The sequence below is a fragment of the Salvelinus alpinus genome, chromosome 2 (assembly GCF_045679555.1).
Source record: "Salvelinus alpinus chromosome 2, SLU_Salpinus.1, whole genome shotgun sequence".
Taxonomy (NCBI): domain Eukaryota; kingdom Metazoa; phylum Chordata; class Actinopteri; order Salmoniformes; family Salmonidae; genus Salvelinus; species Salvelinus alpinus.
The window spans coordinates 26,134,353-26,153,960 of NC_092087.1; the positions used below are offsets into that span (position 1 = coordinate 26,134,353).

Sequence of the window (19,608 nt, forward strand, 5' to 3'; positions counted from 1 at the left end):
TGTATGTAAACTTCTGACTTCAACTGTGTACAGAATGGTGTAGTCTGCGTAGAGGTGGATCAGAGAATCACCAGCAGCGAGAGTGACATCATTGATATATACAGAGAAAAGTGTCGTCCCGAGAATTGAACCCTGTGGCACCCCCATAGTTCATGCATGCATGCGTGTGGATGAGACTGTCTGTGTGTCAGTTAAACGTTCTAATGAGAACTTAGGGCCGGGCTTTTGACACAGGTTGTATGATTAGAAAAACTGTCTCACAAAAGATCTGAATAGAAGATGCAGTGTATGAGGGGGATGATTGAACTTTGGTCTCTCACTCCAATCCTCAGACAGTACCCACTACCAAGAACCCACCTTCACAAAGAGCCCTGACTCCCACTGAGAGAGACATGTAATTGGAGTGTTTCCACAGACATACAGAGTGGTCTTAACTGGCATTGGAGCTGAATTTGTGGAACTGAAAGACCTGAACATCAGCCGTGTAAAGCTAAGTGTTCAGAAAGGGAACATCGGCTGAGCACTCTGCTCTCACAAACTGCTCCCCTCCTCTTCCTACGTTGCTTTAATAATGACCACCATTATACAACGCTACAGCCCTAATGCTCTGCTTTTTATGGATGGTCAATAAAACAAAATGTTTGTTGGTTTAACCGGGGCTCCCTGAACCAGAGAGCGGAGAGCAGCGCGGGTGGAACGGTTAGAGAGGATCATTCTTCACTGTGTGATGAATGGAAGACAGAGCTGATATTATTAAGGCACATTTTGTGTGCATAGTGTGCCACTACTCTGGAAAGGAGAGGACTGCTCAGCAGAAGATTGCTTCGAAACATGTGGTGAACCTATATGAGTGTCATGTATGTGTAGTACAAATATGACATTTTCATCATCTATGGCTCTATGACATGTCATAGAGCACTGCTCTCTCAGTGATCCTGGCTCTCCAGGCAGACCCCTCATTCTGAGATCTGCTCCGGGGTTGTGTTTGTGTGTGTGGATCAGACGGCTAAGACATCGGCTGCCCCTTCCGCAGAGAGCAGGATCGAGCAGGTCTGTCTTAATTACTCTGCTCTGTGCTCCTCTGCTCACTCTGCTCACTCTGCTCACTCTGCTCACTGTCTGTCTGTCTGTCTGTCTGTCTGTCTGTCTGTCTGTCTGTCTGTCTGTCTGTCTGTCTGTCTGTCTGTCTGTCTGTCTGTCTGTCTGTCTGTCTGTCTGTCTGTCTGTCTGTCTGTGTGTCTGTCTGTCTGTCTGTCTGTCTGTGTCTCTGTCTGTCTCTGTCTGTGTCTCTGTCTGTGTCTCTGTCTGTGTCTCTGTCTGTGTCTCTGTCTGTGTCTCTGTCTGTGTCTCTGTCTGTGTCTCTGTGTGTCTGTCTCTGTGTCTCTGTGTCTCTGTGTCTCTCTCTCCTCTCTCCAGGCCAAACAACCTTTTGGCAGAAATCTGGCCCCTTCTCATTTACCACCGCACCCCCTGCCAATGTGTACATATCCCTGCCCACACGTACAGTATACGGTCCAATCCCGGGGATCTCAGGACATTAAGACCTGTGCATGTAACACTGCTCACCTCCTCTCCCATCTCTGGGTGTGAGTCCCTCAACACTGCAGGTTAGCTCACTGGCTCCGCAACACAACAATAGATTCTCACTGGATTCTTCTTTTGTCTTCTTGAGGCCAGGCGATGTGATTTCTAGCTCTCATCAAAGCAGCCATTATGAAGCCAATCCCTCCATTTAGTCTAATGTGCTCATTTCTCTCACCTACCTTTTGAGACATTCTGATTTGCTGACATAATTCATTCTAGCCCCACTAGACTAACGCTTCCCGGTAATTTACTTGAAGCTAGTCTGTGAATGGGTGTACCAGTCAGTAGTCTGCAGGGATGGGAGAGTTGGTGCAGACAGCATCTGTTGTATTAATTTGCAGGCCATGCAGAGCCACTGTGAGGAGAATAGCTGAGAGCTAGGCTAGATCTAGCCCTGTTTAGCCTCACTCATTATTCGCCCAGATAATTTTACCTATTGCTGTCGACTTGTCAGAGTCCCATTCCGGTGCTTTAAAGGCATTCATTCACCTGTTTGTTAGGCTGGGAATATTGGACAATACACCACCACAGGCAAGCTGCTGCTGTTGTTATGGCTTAGCATCTCAACCACCGCAGAGGAGGAGAAAACAGATGAGGGGAGAAAGGATGTAGGGATGTCAGAGGATCAGAGGAGGAGAAAACAGATGAGAGGAAAGAGGGGAGAAAGGATGTAGGGATATCAGAGGAGGAGAAAACAGATGAGAGGAAAGAGAGGGGAGAAAGGATGTAGGGATATCAGAGGAGGAGTTAACAGATGAGGAAAAAGAGGGGAGAAAGGATGTAGGGATATCAGAGGATCAGGGGAGGAGAAAACAGAGGAAAGAGAGGGGAGAAAGGATGTAGGGATATCAGAGGATCAGGGGAGGAGAAAACAGATGAGAGGAAAGAGAAGGGAGAAAGGATGTAGGGATATCAGAGGATCAGGGAAGGAGAAAACAGATGAGAGGAAAGAGAGGGTAGAAAGGATGTAGGGATATCAGAGGATCAAGGGAGGAGAAAACAGATGAGAGGGGAGAAAGGATGTAGGGATATCAGAGGATCAGAGGAGGAGAAAACAGATGAGAGAAAAGAGAGGGGAGAAAGGATGTAGGGATATCAGAGGATCAGAGGAGGAGAAAACAGATGAGAGAAAAGAGAGGGGAGAAAGGATGTAGGGATATCAGAGGATCAGGGGAGGAGAAAACAGATGAGAGGAAAGAGAGGGGAGAAAGGATGTAGGGATATCAGAGGATCAGAGGAGGAGAAAACAGATGAGAGGAAAGAGAGGGTAGAAAGGATGTAGGGATATCAGAGGATCAAGGGAGGAGAAAACAGATGAGAGGGGAGAAAGGATGTAGGGATATCAGAGGATCAGAGGAGGAGAAAACAGATGAGAGGGGAGAAAGGATGTAGGGATATCAGAGGATCAGAGGAGGAGAAAACAGATGAGAGGGGAGAAAGGATGTAGGGATATCAGAGGAGGAGAAAACAGATGAGAGAAAAGAGAGGGGAGAAAGGATGTAGGGATGTCAGAGGATCAGAGGATCAGAGGAGGAGAAAACAGATGAGAGGAGAAAGGATGTAGGGATGTCAGAGGATCAGAGGAGGAGAAAACAGATGAGAGGAAAGAGGGGAGAAAGGATGTAGGGATATCAGAGGAGGAGAAAACAGATGAGAGGAAAGAGAGGGGAGAAAGGATGTAGGGATATCAGAGGATCAGAGGAGGAGAAAACAGATGAGAGGAAAGAGAGGGGAGAAAGGATGTAGGGATATCAGAGGAGGAGAAAACAGATGAGAGAAAAGAGAGGGGAGAAAGGATGTAGGGATATCAGAGGATCAGGGGAGGAGAAAACAGATGAGAGGAAAGAGAGGGGAGAAAGGATGTAGGGATGTCAGAGGTTCAGAGGAGAAAACAGATGAGAGGAAAGAGAGGGGAGAAAGGATGTAGGGATATCAGAGGATCAGAGGAGGAGAAAACAGATGAGAGGAGAAAGGATGTAGGGATGTCAGAGGATCAGAGGAGGAGAAAACAGATGAGAGGAAAGAGAGGGGAGAAAGGATGTAGGGATATCAGAGGATCAGAGGAGGAGAAAACAGATGAGAGGAAAGAGGGGAGAAAGGATGTAGGGATATCAGAGGAGGAGAAAACAGATGAGAGAAAAGAGAGGGGAGAAAGGATGTAGGGATATCAGAGGATCAGGGGAGGAGAAAACAGATGAGAGGGGAGAAAGGATGTAGGGATAACAGAGGAGGAGAAAACAGATAAGAGAGAGGAGAAAGGATGTAGGGATGTCAGAGGATCAGAGGAGGAGAAAACAGATGAGAGGAAAGAGAGGGGAGAAAGGATGTAGGGATATCAGAGGAGGAGAAAACAGATGAGAGAAAAGAGAGGGGAGAATGGATGTAGGGATATCAGAGGATCAGAGGAGGAGAAAACAGATGAGAGGAGAAAGGATGTAGGGATATCAGAGGAGGAGAAAACAGATGAGAGAAAAGAGAGGGGAGAAAGGATGTAGGGATGTCAGAGGATCAGAGGAGGAGAAAACAGATGAGAGGAAAGAGAGGGGAGAAAGGATGTAGGGATATCAGAGGATCAGAGGAGGAGAAAACAGATGAGAGGAGAAAGGATGTAGGGATGTCAGAGGATCAGAGGAGGAGAAAACAGATGAGAGGAAAGAGAGGGGAGAAAGGATGTAGGGATATCAGAGGATCAGAGGAGGAGAAAACAGATGAGAGGAAAGAGGGGAGAAAGGATGTAGGGATATCAGAGGAGGAGAAAACAGATGAGAGAAAAGAGAGGGGAGAAAGGATGTAGGGATATCAGAGGATCAGGGGAGGAGAAAACAGATGAGAGGGGAGAAAGGATGTAGGGATATCAGAAGATCAGAGGAGGAGAAAACAGATGAGAGTGGAGAAAGGATGTAGGGATAACAGAGGAGGAGAAAACAGATAAGAGAGAGGAGAAAGGATGTAGGGATGTCAGAGGATCAGAGGAGGAGAAAACAGATGAGAGGAAAGAGAGGGGAGAAAGGATGTAGGGATATCAGAGGAGGAGAAAACAGATGAGAGAAAAGAGAGGGGAGAATGGATGTAGGGATATCAGAGGATCAGAGGAGGAGAAAACAGATGAGAGGAGAAAGGATGTAGGGATATCAGAGGAGGAGAAAACAGATGAGAGGAAAGAGAATGGAGAAAGGATGTAGGGATATCAGAGGATCAGAGGAGGAGAAAACAGATGAGAGGAGAAAGGATGTAGGGATGTCAGAGGATCAGAGGAGGAGAAAACAGATGAGAGGAAAGAGAGGGGAGAAAGGATGTAGGGATATCAGAGGATCAGAGGAGGAGAAAACAGATGAGAGGAGAAAGGATGTAGGGATGTCAGAGGATCAGAGGAGGAGAAAACAGATGAGAGGAAAGAGAGGGGAGAAAGGATGTAGGGATATCAGAGGAGGAGAAAACAGATGAGAGGAAAGAGAGGGGAGAAAGGATGTAGGGATATCAGAGGAGGAGAAAACAGATGAGAGGAAAGAGAGGGGAGAAAGGATGTAGGGATGTCAGAGGATCAGTGGAGGAGAAACAGATGAGAGGAAAGAGAGGGGAGAAAGGATGTAGGGATATCAGAGGATCAGAGGAGGAGAAAACAGATGAGAGGAGAAAGGATGTAGGGATGTCAGAGGATCAGAGGAGGAGAAAACAGATGAGAGGAAAGAGAGGGGAGAAAGGATGTAGGGATGTCAGAGGAGGAGAAAACAGATGAGAGAAAAGAGAGGGGAGAAAGGATGTAGGGATATCAGAGGATCAGAGGAGGAGAAAACAGATGAGAGGAGAAAGGATGTAGGGATGTCAGAGGATCAGAGGAGGAGAAAACAGATGAGAGGAAAGAGAGGGGAGAAAGGATGTAGGGATATCAGAGGAGGAGTAAACAAATGAGAGAAAAGAGAGGGGAGAAAGGATGTAGGGATATCAGAGGATCAGAGGAGGAGAAAACAGATGAGAGGAAAGAGAGGGGAGAAAGGATGTAGGGATATCAGAGGAGGAGAAAACAGATGAGAGAAAAGAGAGGGGAGAAAGGATGTAGGGATATCAGAGGATCAGGGGAGGAGAAAACAGATGAGAGGAAAGAGAGGGGAGAAAGGATGTAGGGATATCAGAGGATCAGGGGAGGAGAAAACAGATGAGGAAAGAGAGGGGAGAAAGGATGTAGGGATATCAGAGGAGGAGAAAACAGATGAGGAAAGAGAGGCGAGAAAGAATGCAGGAATGTCAGAGGATCAGAGGAGGAGAAAACAGATGAGAGGGGAGAAAGGATGTAGGGATATCAGAGGCGGGAGGATGATGAGAGTCCTTCATCAGAGGTGACACTGTCGTTACCGGAGGTGGCTGGGCTCATGCACTCCTTATTCCCCCAGAGCTGAGCGATGGCGGGAGGGAGGACAGACAGGGTCAGAGACTGACATGACCAGCAGGGATTAAGACTACATACAGCAGATGTGTGTCAGTCTGATAATATCCAGGTTTTTTTCTGCATAAAAAGTCTTGGGTGGGCTGCCTAAGTGTTTATTTTGTCAAAATTAATATGAAATAGTTTCAGTATAAACTTAAACAACTAAAACCAGATATAAAGTGCACAACATATACAACATTATGTGGACACCCCTTCAAATCAGTGGATTCAGCTATTTCAGCCCCACCCGTTGCTGTAAGGTGTGTAACATCGAGCACACAGCCATGCAATATTCATAGATTAACATTGGCAGGAAAATGGCCTTACTGAAGAGATCAGTGACTTTCAACGTGGCACAGTTTTAGGATGATACCTTTCCAACAAGTCAGTTTGTCAAATTTCTGCCCTGCTAGAGCTGCCCCGGTCAACTGTCAGTGCTGTTATTGTGAAGTGGAAAGGTCTAGAAGCAGCAACGGCTCAGCCGCAATGTGGTAGGCCACACAAGCTCACAGAACGGCTCCGCCGGGTGCTGAAATGCGCAGCGTGTAAAAAATCATCTGTCCTCGGCTGCAACACTCACTACTGAGTTCCAAACTGTTTCTGGAAGCAACGTCAGCACAGGAACTGTTCATCGGGAGCTTCATGAAATGGGTTTCCATGGCCGAGCGGCCGCACACAAGCCTAAGCTTACCATGCGCAATGCCAAGCGTCGGCTGGAGTGGTGTAAAGCTCGCCACCATTTTACTCTGGAGCAGTGGAAATGCATTCTCTGGTGTGATGAATAACGCTTCACCATTCCGATGGACGAATCTGGGTTTGGCGGATGCCAGGAGAACGCTACCTCCCCCAATGCATAGTGCCAACTGTAAAGTTTAGTGGAGGAAAAATAATGGTCTGAGGCTGTTTTTCATGGTTCGGGCTAGGCCCCTTAGGTCCAGTGAAGGGAAATCTTAATGCTTCAGCATACAATGGCATTCTAGACCATTCTGTGCTTCCAACTTTGTGGCAACAGTAGGGAGAGGGCCCTTTCCTGTTTTAGCATGACAATGTCCCCGTGCGCAAAGCAAGGTCCATACAGAAATGTTTGTCGAGATCGGTATGGAAGAACTTGACTGGCCTGCACAGAGTTCTGACCTCAACCCCATCGAACACCCTTGGGATGAATTAGAACGCTGACTGTGAGACAGGCCTAATCGCCCAACATCAGTGCCCGACCTCACTAGTGCTCTTTTGGCTGAATGGAATCAAGTTCCCACGGCAATGTTCCAACAACTAGTGAAGGCTGTTAAAGCAGCAAACGGAGGACCAACTTCTTATTAATGACCATGATCTTCTTGTTTTTAGCTGAAAGGAGTGGAAACTGGTGTGGTTGTCATCTGAAATAGGCCATCCATGACAAGGATCGAGGAGTTGTGCGTTCCAAGATTCCTTTCTACACACCACTGTTGTACTGCGCCGGTATCTGTCTGTGTTCTGCCTGTTAGCTTGCATGATTCTTGACATTCTCATTCCACCTCTTGTCAACGAGCTATTTTCGCCTACAGGACTGCCGCTAACTGGATGGTTTTTGTTTATCGCACAATTTTCGGTAAACCCTAGACACTGTCGTGCTTGAAAAGCCCAGGGGGGCGGCCATTTCGGAGATACTGGATCCGTTGCACCTGGCACCAACCATCACCAACTTTTAAGTCGCGGCAGGTCACTCGTTTTGCCCATTGTAACGCTCAATCAAACAGTAACTGAATGTCACGATGCCTGTCTGCCTGCTTTATATAGCAAGCCACGCCCACGTGACTCACTGTCTGCAGGAGCCATCCATTTTGGTGAATGTGATGGTGTACCTAATACACTTGGCCAGTGAGTGTATATTTTGAAATAAGATCATCTTTGAGAACTAACAATCACCAAAATAAAAACTAGACAGTCAGGGAGAATCTAAAATTCCAAAGGGGATGCGTTCAGGAGTATTTTTGTCATGGTGTGGACCCTATTGATTTTGTTATAATGTTTGAGTCACTCAGATGGCATTAGAACATGGCAAAATGTGTAGAATTTAAGGATTTTTGTTTTCTACCCCATGGCCAAATTGCAGGAAATGATCTTTAAATCAGCAATGTTTTGTCTCTGCGTCCCAGAGTAAAATCATCAGTTGGTGACTGAGCCATTGGCCACACCCACTATCACGCCCACCTAAGCCGCATTGTGATCCAGAAAAAAAACGGATTACCATGTTGCAGCAGTGTGTAGGAGAGAGATGCCTAGATGTGAGAAGTGTGCAGGAAGGCATGAGATGAAGGAATGCGTGGTATCGGTGGAGCAAGTTGTGTGTTAGATGTGGGGGTTCCCATGGGCCTGGAGATCAGAGGTGTCCGGTGAGAGAAAGGCAGATTGAGGTCGCCAGGGTTAGAGTTGTACAGAAAGTGTAGCAGTGAAGAGAATGGTAGAGGATGATGGGTACAGGGTGAGGGATCCTGAGAGGATTCCTGTGAGTAGGCGGAGATCTAGAGAGGGTGATGGGAAGAATATGTGCTTCAGTAAGGTGGGCATTTCTAGCCATGGTTGTCAGTTGTACTGCAGAAATGGTTTGAAAATTGTGGTGGCAGCGGCAGAGAAGTACTTGGGATTGCTGCAGAACAGCTGCAGGGGGTGTTGAGTGGTCGTGTGCTGTCCTCTCAGACCGAGTAGGACTAAGTAGGGTTGAATAGTGGAATGGGGTGGTGGGTTTTGTAGAGAGGGCTAATAGTTGGCAGGGCAATTTTCCTTTTCCACAATTTTGTATTACCGTATCAAAGAATTTAATGTACTGTAGGTAGGCCGTTAATGGCCTCACACACCAGTACAGTAGGTGGCGGTGTATGCACCGAAAAGTTTTGGCGATCCGGTTGGCGATACGCCAACCAAATCCAGAGAAGAAGAAGAACCCTGATTACCCAAATATCCACTACTACGCTGTTGCTTCATGCTAGTGTGCTGAAGCGAAATGACCTATGTAGTCCAGATCTGCAGATGCTGTTTTTACTTTGTCTCTGTTTGTGGGATGTTTTGTGTCTCATTAAGAGGGTTCGAAGGTCTATAAGCCAATGTCTGACAAGGCTAATATTCTAGCCAATACTCTTTCCTCTGTGTCTTCTCCCTGCCCCGTGGAGAGTGACGGACTGTTCCTCTCCGACAGAGCAGAGTGTAAGATGGTTGTTTCTTCTCAGCATTGGGCCGTTGTAGAAGAGCAGCCAGAGTGCTGCTAGGAAGGAGACATCTCTTATCTCCACCCTGCTGTTGATGTTCTGCTGCTTAGAGTGGAGCGCAGGCTTTGTAAACGCTGCTCCTGTCACAGTAACACAGATCAGTGTCTTCTGACAAGACACAAACACACCCAACCTGAGATAAATGGCAACGATGGGGTCACACAGACAAAAGGAATTGATTTAATGTAAGGGCTGGATGCTGCACCTTTTTGCACGCTTTGCATAAAAACTTGCTGACTTCACGTTTGGCGCTGATAACGTACAGCATTGCAGATAAATTCTACAGAAATGCAATGATCAAGGAATAGAATACCAGCAGCTTGGCAACGCATTGCGCTTTTGGGCACCTGGCTTTGTTTGTGGGCCAGTCAGAGATACTGGCATAACAAGGACAAGGTGAGTCCCCCCTCCTTCTCCCCCTCCTCCCTGTCTCTTCACACCCTCATCTACCGGTGGGTGGGGGTGTGTGTGTGTGTGTGTGTGTGTGTGTGTGTGTGTGTGTGTGTGTGTGTGTGTGTGTGTGTGTGTGTGTGTGTGTGTGTGTGTGTGTGTGTGTGTGTGTGTGTGTGTGTGTGTGTGTGGATGGGTAGGGAGTGGGTCACCCCTCATCCTATTCTCTCTAAATGCCAGGAGGGACATGACTGACAAAAGGACAAAATTGTAATTTCTGCTCAGCATCGTAAGCTACTGCATAAGCCTCTGACAGACAAAACATGGAAACATTGTATTACTGCAGCACAGGATGCTTTTTCTTTGCTCTGGGTGTGTGATTAAACACCAGGTTGCTGACATCTGCACCTTTTCCTGGTCACCTTTGCCATGTCACAAGACTGGGGTTGCACCTATGTCACTTTCAATCCCATCTCCTATACATTGGTGCTGCTGAGTAAATAAATCCCTGCATGTGTCATTGCAGTCACGTCTATGACAGCCTATTTGTACATGAATGACATGTGGCTCAGTCTCCACTGTACATAATGGAACAGCCTGGGCTGGCCTTCCGAGGCAACCGTTGCCGTTGTCTGTCAGTCCCCTGTGCACCAGTTGCTGTCGACGTGCTGACGGATGGGCTGGGCTGTCGGAATCCATCCCTCTGAGCCCAGATGGAGGAGGGCGGCATGGACGTGGGTCCAGTGTACCCCACCACCTGCTTGGACATAATTATCTCCTCAGTGATGGTCTCTGTTTAGCAGCTGCTGTGGCCAGCGTCCTCTGACTGAACTGAGCAGCCTCTCTCTGTGGGGGTATAAACATAGTGACCACTACAACCTTCATGAGGGCAGAGGGCTTCAACTCAAGTGGCATTATGCTGTTTTCAGATGATCATTAACCTAAATCCTTATGATAAACAGTGTTTCCTCTCTCCTGCTCAGTCCATCAGTGTGAGAACCAGCCATGCATGTCCCCCTGTGTGTATTTAAGAGGATGGAGGGGGATTATGCTGTACGCTGCATCGATAAGACACCCTTAACCTGTCTCTGTCTGACTCCTGGGTTCAGGGATTAGAGTCGGGGGTGGCTGTGATACGCTGGCAGAAGAGGGGTATAGTGGAGGGGAGCAGGTAAGGGATAAGAGGAGAGCGGGATTTGTTTAGATGATTAGTGATGGGAGAGGAGATATCGGGGAACATGCTGTAGAGGTGGCTGGACTGTGGACCACATTTCAGTGGCTGTTGAATGCAGATGTTGAGGGGATAAGAGCCATAAGGAACTGCCTACTCCACCCCAATCTCCCAGATGTCCTTAAAGGATTGACACACAATACTGTCAGGATCAGAGTTACATGCCTCCTCCAATCCAATTCTGGCTCTTACTTACTGAATACATGTTATTTTACTCACTGTCATCTTTATTCTGCTGAATACCACTATGCACATGTACACACACACACACCCCGTTGCTGTGACATTGTGCAGCTATTTTTCACCATGTGCAGAAGGGGGATCCGAGGATCTAGGCTTGTTTCCATTTTAGTCTCCCATTACTCTCTGTGTGTGTTCATGTTGATATTGGTATTCCTGATTGTATTCCTGCCAGTGTCGGTGTCTATTAATATATGAGCATATCATTTATGCTGGCCCTGCCTGTCAGAGCCTTACCCGGATTGATGAGAGAGGAAAGGAAAGAGCGGAGTGTGTGTTTGTGTGTGTGCACGCATGTTTACTAGCGTGTGGGTGGAGGGAAGAGAAGGGGAGGGATGGTGAGCGGGGGAAAAAAATCAAGATCGCGGGAGGTAGAGTGATGCACAGCAGAGAGAGAGAGAGCTGTAGAGCCTTCATCAGCAGAGCGGCGTACTGAACGGACTCAGGAAGATGGTCTCAGTAAGAGGGGAACTGACGGTTGCCTATAATTTAATGTTCAGTATCTTGGACTCCTTCTCCATGGGTATGACAGTGGAGTTAGCTCAGAGCTGCCTCTCTCACTCTCGTTCTACTCCTTTGTCTGTTTCTCTCTCTCTCTCTCACACACACATAAACACACACTCTTTCGTTCTCTTAGCCAGTAGGTTAGGCAGGTTCTAGTGAGTGGAGCGCTTGGTTAGCCCTTGGGGTTGTCCCCTCTTCCGCTGCAGCAGTCAGCTGCCTGCTAATGCAGATAGATCGTGCTGCCCCTTTTAACACAGCGCGTGGGAGCGTGGATGTGAGGGAGAGAGGCAGAGAAAGAGAGGGAGAAGATAACTTGGGCATAGATGAGCGGGCTAGTGCTGCTGCACCAATGGAGTCCCTGTTTGGAGTTCCCCATCTCCTCAACTCTGTTTTTTTCTTCTTTTTAACCTGCGGGGAAGGTGAAATATTTTTGTGTCGTTAATAATTTTTTCTCTTTCACTTTTCTCTCTCCATCTCGAACTGGATATTGCTTCCCAGGGGTGGTACCTGCAAAGAAGAGTCCAAGGCTGGTGAGTACCGACATCATCTATACCTCCCCCGTCCACCCATCCCTTCCATTCTCCTCCATCTGTCCCTCTCTCCACACTCCTGTGTGGAGTGCTAATGTTGGTTGGTGTGGAGTTGTGAGGGATTTTCTCTGTCAGGACTCTCACTGTGGTCCTGATGGGAGCTTTGATGCTTCATAATGTTGATCCATTGGTAGGCAGAGCAAGGCTGCTCCTGGATTTGTTTTCATTCTCTACACCATGTTCTCGTGTTCTCTTGGCTTAATGCATTCTAGGGAAATAGACTAGTGCATTAGGCCAGCCTTGGAGTACTGAGGGAAATATAGAGCAGGGAGATTCTAGTATACATTTTAGACCTGCCGAATTGACACAAATTAAATACAAATATTGTTTAATCTTTGGTCTACCATGATTGGAGAAATGTTCCAAGCTTGTATAGGGTTGATGTTTGAGAATGGCCCAGGTCTTCTTAGTATTTCTGTGTCCCATGTAGAGTATGGAGAAATCATGTGATGACTGGAGACCACTGTCAGTCTGTGTTACCCTCTCCCTGTATCTTTTGGGAGGAAGCTGCCTGTGTGCTCTCTCTGTGTTGTATGGTAGAGCAATGTGTGCTGCATGCTGTGTTCTCCCCTCCTAGATGTATTCTCCCTTCATTGAAACACCCTCCTCACTGCTATGTGCTCTGAATGTCTCCTCATACATCGGGCAATAGGGCTTGCCATTAATATATTCAGCTCTGTGTTGAACAAAAGGAATAAACTATGTACTTTGTCAGCCAAGCTCTGTTTTTTTTCTGTTAGGAGTGTGACTTTATTTCTCTATGTGAAACTACAGTGAATTTTTCGATTTCTCGGAAATACATCTCATTAACAAATCTGCTTGATTATGCTTTCGGTATTGTTAGAGAATGTGTTGGCCTTTATTAAAGATGTGGTATTTTGTCTCACTTCGTAATATGTTGTTAATGATTTCCCTTTCTCTTCACCACTCTTTCCTACTCCTTCTATCCCTCTCCTTCTTACTCAATATCTCTCTTTCTGACCCTCCTCCTTTTCCCTCTCTACCTTTCTGTCCACATCGCCCTCCTTCTCCCCCTCTCTCACTCTCCTTCATACAGCAGTTAGCGAGGAAGGACAGTCAGAACAGTTCTGTATCCAGCCACCGGAGTACCCACACTAACTCCCCTGTGCACACGTCCCTGGCCCCCCCTCTCAGCAAGAGTACCGCCCCCCCACCCCCTTCCCAGCCCCTGCCCGGCCTGCCTCCCCAGGACCCGCAGGCAGACGGGACCATTCACAGGAAACCGGACCCCTTCAAGATCTGGGCCCAGTCCAGGAGCATGTATGAAAGTAGGCGTAAGTATTTATTTTTGGTGCGAGGGTGCATGGGTGTTTGCTTGGGGGCTCCACCTGTCCTGTTAGGTTGGTACTGCAATCTAGGGCTGGTGACGGGAGATAACCTGCATGCACAGAAGTCATTTAACCTTTGAGAAGCATCAGTCCCCTAAACTCAACATACTCATCGCCCAAAACATATTGTCTGAAAGTTTCCTGTTGTCTTTCGGTGTTTGAATCTAAAGTGGGCGTTATCTTGGTGGGTTAGGGATGTGGACTGTTTGCAGAGCATTGTGGCTGTTGGGTAGAAACATGGTAGTGCGAGCAATAACAACAGTCTAAGGAGAGTTGGTGCTAACCGGCTAACCACTCTCCTGATCTACTAAACCTTGACTATAGAGTGTGTTTCTCTCCCTGGAACACTGAAGAGAGAAGTCTACCTACACACTGACACAGTCTCTCTGTCCATGCTGCCTGCTTGGCACCTCGGCTCAATTACACTCCCTATAGCCACTACATTATCACGCTTCCATGCTACAGTGCTCTTTTACAACACAGCTCCAGACAAATGTGCATAGAATTGGCGTTGGTGGTAGAGGACAGTGGCTCTCATATTTCCTGGTAATCTGGTGAGGCTAACGGGTGCCAACCTCCTCAATTAACAGGAATATTACTCAGCCCCTGTCAGTCGCCCTCCGAGGAGTGGAGGCTTCCAGGGTCCAGAGGTTTCCACGCCTAATCATTTCTCTGGTGCTCCTGCTTTCATCAAGGTCTTTCGTTATTTAGAGGCCTTAAAGGGAGAGGAGCTGGGTATCGGTACTGCCAGAGTTGGCTCCATCCTCCAGGTGAGAGAGGATGGGTGTAGAATTCTAAAGGAACAAGGAACTAAAGATCAGCTTTATTAAGCACAGGGGGAGATTTGTAGGCAGTATAGAGAGACAGAGTTGTATTACCAGGTGTAAATACACTGCTCTGGAGTATTTGCTCAGTCAGTAGACCCCCCCGCCATCTCCTTTTCCTGATCTGAAGTTAATCTGCTTGTTCACCATGGTCAGTCTGAGCTAGGGTAGAATGACTAACCTTTAGTATGGATCTGTTTCTATACAGTTGTTTCGAAATTGAGCTGCTGTATTGACCTGTTAAGCTGCCCAGTGCCTGCCCTTATGAACAAGAAGATTGAGACAGTTAGCCTGTGACCTGCCCATCTCAGCCCTACTCAGAGTCCCAGTGGGTCGGAAGAGAGCTAGCTAGCTTAAGACTGTGAGCTTGTCTGTTGACTCAGGAACAGATTGCAGCCAACTGGTCTCTTTCCCTCCTCCATCCCCCTGCTGGCTCTTAGTGGCTTTAGCTGTTGAGGTCTGTACCGTAACATGGGGTACCCCTTGGGGGGCTGAACGCATGGACACACACACACACACACACACACACACACACACACACACACACACACACACACACACACACACACACACACACACACACACACACACACACACACACACACACACACACACACACACACACACACACACACACACACACACACACACACACACACACACACACACACACACACACACACACACACACACACACACACACACACACACACACACACACACACACACACACACACACACACACACACACACACACACACACACACACACACACACACACACACACACACACACACACACACACACACACACACACACACACACACACACACACACACACACACACACACACACACACACACACACACACACACACACACACACACACACACACACACACACACACACACACACACACACACACACACACACACACACACACACACACACACACACACACACACACACACACACACACACACACACACACACACACACACACACACACACACACACACACACACACACACACACACACACACACACACACACACACACACACACACACACACACACACACACACACACACACACACACACACACACACACACACACACACACACACACACACACACACACACACACACACACACACACACACACACACACACACACACACACACACACACACACACACACACACACACAGCTCCAGGCTGTTGCTTGAACCCTGTTCCCGGGTGGTCTGCCCACCTCGAGTGCTACATGAACAATAAGCTGTCAGTCGCTGCAGTGCACCACTACATAGCAGCATGGTGCCTCTGACAGCTCCAGTACCAGGCACCCCCTTCACCATGGTCAGATCTCTTCCAGCCAGCCAGGGGTTCCTGTCTGAGCCTGAGGAGCAGCACTGCTATGGAGAGACTAGTGAGGGTTGCTCCCAGTCCAGTTCCCTGTCACCTAGCTACCTACCTAGGTTGACAAGACAAAGTAAAGAAGGATTTTGTCTTCAAAGACATCTGAAAGGATAGAAAGGATTCAAAGAAATACTAATGATGAAACTTTGATAAAGTAGGTACTTAGGGGATTCTCTTGGCCCTCTCCACTCTTGCTTTGAATGGTGTATAAAATTATTTTGGGAGTATCCTGGAATATATCTATTTTCTTTTGATAGAACGTTTTTAGATATTTACACATTCCGCAGGGTAATGTTTTTACTCAGTATTAGCTGGCTATGGAGGAAGAGGCAGAATGAGGCAGTGGTGTAGAGGCTACAGTAAGAGGCTGAGAGGCATGGACCACTGACCTGATTCACAAGGAGCCGCAGGTGTGCTGTGTGCTCATTAAGGCCATGATATCTTCAGATTCCCCCTCCATCTCCTCCAGCCCTCTGCCGCCACTCTCCTCTGAGAGGAACAGGGGGAGGGATTACACTGTGTGGGGTCTGGTCTAATGATCCAGGATGTAGTGATCGATGCTGATGGATGGTTCTCTGGTTGCAGTGCCTGACTTCCAGGAGCAGGACATCTTCCTGTGGAGAAAGGACACGGGCTACGGGTTCAGGATCCTGGGAGGGAACGAGCCAGGAGAACCGGTGAGTTGGAGGATTCAACCATACACCAACATCACTGCTCAGTATACATCTACAGTTGAAGTCGGAAGTTTACATACACTTAGGTTGGAGTCATTCAACTTGTTTTTCAACCACTCTACAAATTTCTTGTTAACAAACTATAGTTTTGGCAAGTCGGTTAGGACATCTACTTTGTAATTTTTCAAACAATTGTTTACATACAGATTATTTCACTTATAATTGACTGTATCACAATTCCAGTGGTTCAGAAGTTTACATACACTAAGTTGACTGTGCCTTTTAACAGCTTGGAAAATTCCAGAAAATTATGTCATGGCTTTAGAAGATTCTGATAGGCTAATTGACATCATTTGAGTCAATTGGAGGTGTACCTGTGGATGTATTTCAAGGCCTACCTTCAAACTCAGTGCCTCTTTGCTTGACATCATGGGAAAATCAAAATAAATCAGCCAAGACATCAGAAAAAAAATTGTAGACCTCCACAAGTCTGGTTCATCCTTGGGAGCAATTTCCAAACGCCTGAAGGTACCACGTTCATCTGTACAAACAATAGTATGCAAGTATAAACACCATGGGACCACGCAGCCATCATACCGCTCAGGAAGGAGACACGTTCTGTCTCCTGGAGATTAATGTACTTTGGTGCAAAAAGTGCAACTCAATCCCAGAACAACAGCAAAGTCCTTGTGAAGATGCTGGAGGAAACCGGTGAAAAAGTATCTATGTCCACAGTAAAACGAGTCCTATATCGACATAACCTGAAAGGCCACTCAGCAAGGAAGAAGCCACTGCTCCAAAACCACCATAAAAAAGCCAGACTACGGTTTGCAACTGCACATGGGGACAAAGATCATACTTTTTGGAGAAATGTCCTCTGGTCTGATGAAACAAAAATATTCCTGTTTGGCCATAATGACCATCGTTATGTTTGGAGGAGAAAGGGGGAGGCTTACAAACCGGAGAACACCATCCCAACCGTGAAGCACGGGGGTGGCAGCATCATGTTGTGGGGGTGCTTTTCTGCAGGAGGGACTGGTGCACTTCACAAAATAGATGGCATCATGAGACAGGACAAATATGTGGATATATTGAAGCAACATCTCAAGACATCATTCAGGGAGTTAAAGCTTGGTCGCAAATGGGTCTTCCAAATGGACAAGCATACTTCCAAAGTTGTGGCAAAGTGGCTTAAGGACAACAAAGTCAAGGTATTGGAGTGGCCATCACAAAGCCCTGACTTAAATCCTATAGAAAATGTGTGGGCAGAACTGAAAAAGCGTGTGCGAGCAAGGAGGCCTACAAACCTGACTCAGTTACACCAGCCCTGTCAGGAGGAATGGGCCAAAATTCACCCAACTTATTCTGGGAAGCTTGTGGAAGGCTACCCGAAATGTTTGACCCAAGTTAAATAATTTAAAGGCAATGCTACCAAATACTAATTGAGTGTATGTAAACTTCTGACCCACTGGGAATGTGATGAAAGAAATAAAAGCTGAAACAAATCATTCTCTCTACTATTATTCTGACATTTCATTCTTAAAATGAAGTGGTGATCCAAACTGACTTAAGACAGAATATTTTAACAAGGATTAAATGTCAGGAATTGTGAAAAACTGAGTTTAAATGTATTTGGCTAAGGTGTATGTAAACGTCCGACTTCAACTGTGTCTATACACAGTGTCAATAGGTTTTATTTTAAGTATAAGTTATTAACCTGTCTGACTCTGGGGTTCCGCAGGCGGAACTCCTCCCACATTCCACTGAAAAGGCAGAGCGCGAAATTCAAAACATATTTTTTAGAAATATTTAACTTTCACACATTAACAAGTCCAATACAGCATTTGAAAGATACACATCTTGTGAATCCAGCCAACATGTCCGATTTTTTAAATGTTTTACAGCGAAAACACCACGTATATTTATGTTAGCTCACCACCAAATACAAAAAAAGGACAGACATTTTTCACAGCACAGGTAGCATGCACAAAGCCAACCTAACTAACCAAAAACCAACCAAACTAACCAAGAAACAACTTCATCAGATGACAGTCTTATAACATGTTATACAATAAATCTATGTTTTGTTCGAAAAATGTGCATATTTGAGCTATAAATCAGTTTTACATTGCAGCTACAATAACAGCTACCGTCAGAAATAGCACGGAAGCAGCCAGAGTAATTACAGACACCAACGTGCAATACCTAAATACTCGTCATAAAACATTTCTGAAAAATCGATGGTGTACAGCAAATGAAAGACAAAGATCTTGTGAATCCAGCCAATATTTCCGATTTTTTAAGTGTTTTACAGCGAAAACACAATATAGCATTATATTAGCTTACTACAATAGCCTACCACACAACCCCATTCAGTCAAGGCAAAGTTAGCGATAGCGAATAAACCAGCAAAATATATTAATTTTTTCACTAACCTGGACAAAATTCATCAGATGACAGTCCTGTAACATCATATTACACAATGCATATAGGGTTTGTTCGAAAATGTGCATATTTAGTGGCACAAATCGTGGTTATACAATGTGAATAGGTAGCCAAACGTCAAGCAATCTGTCCGGCGCCATCTTGGAGAGGCACCTAATCTAATCGATAACTAATCAATACACTTGACTAAAAAATACAGGTTGGACAGCAAATTAAAGATACATTAGTTCTTAATGCAACCGCTGTGTTAGATTTTTAAAATAACGTTACTAGACATACAGCGTGCGTTACAGCGAGACCATGACGAAATTAATGGCGGAATTATTGTTTCACATTTTTCAACATAAATACGAATTAACAGCATAAAGACTTCTTACTTTTTGATGAGCTCCCATCAGAATCTTGGGCAAGTTGTCCTTTCTCCATAATAATCGTTGCTCGGCTGTAGAATGTCCTCTTCATCTTTGGAAGTAGCAGCTAACATTAGCTATGTTGCGCAGGTGTCCAACCGTTCATAACGCAATACAAAGACAATTTCGAAAATCGCAATATACTCATGTAAACTGATATAACTCGGTTTAAAATAACTACGTTATGATGTTTCTAACAACTATATCGAATAAAATCAGAGCCGGATATATCTAACGCCGATAAGTGAGCTTTTCAGAATGCCATCCTGAGGTCTGTTTCGCG

At 46.2% G+C, this 19,608-nt stretch overlaps 1 protein-coding gene across 13 annotated transcripts in view; it reads left to right on the plus strand.

The window, feature by feature from the left end:
- Positions 1-19,608, plus strand: part of LOC139557485 (membrane-associated guanylate kinase, WW and PDZ domain-containing protein 1-like) — a 169,916-nt gene that overhangs the window by 120,062 nt on the left and 30,246 nt on the right. For 11 of the 13 annotated variants that reach the window (XM_071372451.1, XM_071372375.1, XM_071372423.1 and 8 more), the window contains 3 exons: positions 12,113-12,144; positions 13,262-13,499; positions 16,382-16,473. In XM_071372451.1, the coding sequence (XP_071228552.1) occupies positions 12,113-12,144; positions 13,262-13,499; positions 16,382-16,473 (362 nt within the window). The remainder of the gene's footprint in view (positions 1-12,112; positions 12,145-13,261; positions 13,500-16,381; positions 16,474-19,608) is intronic. The other 2 variants (XM_071372393.1, XM_071372383.1) reach the window with 2 other exon arrangements.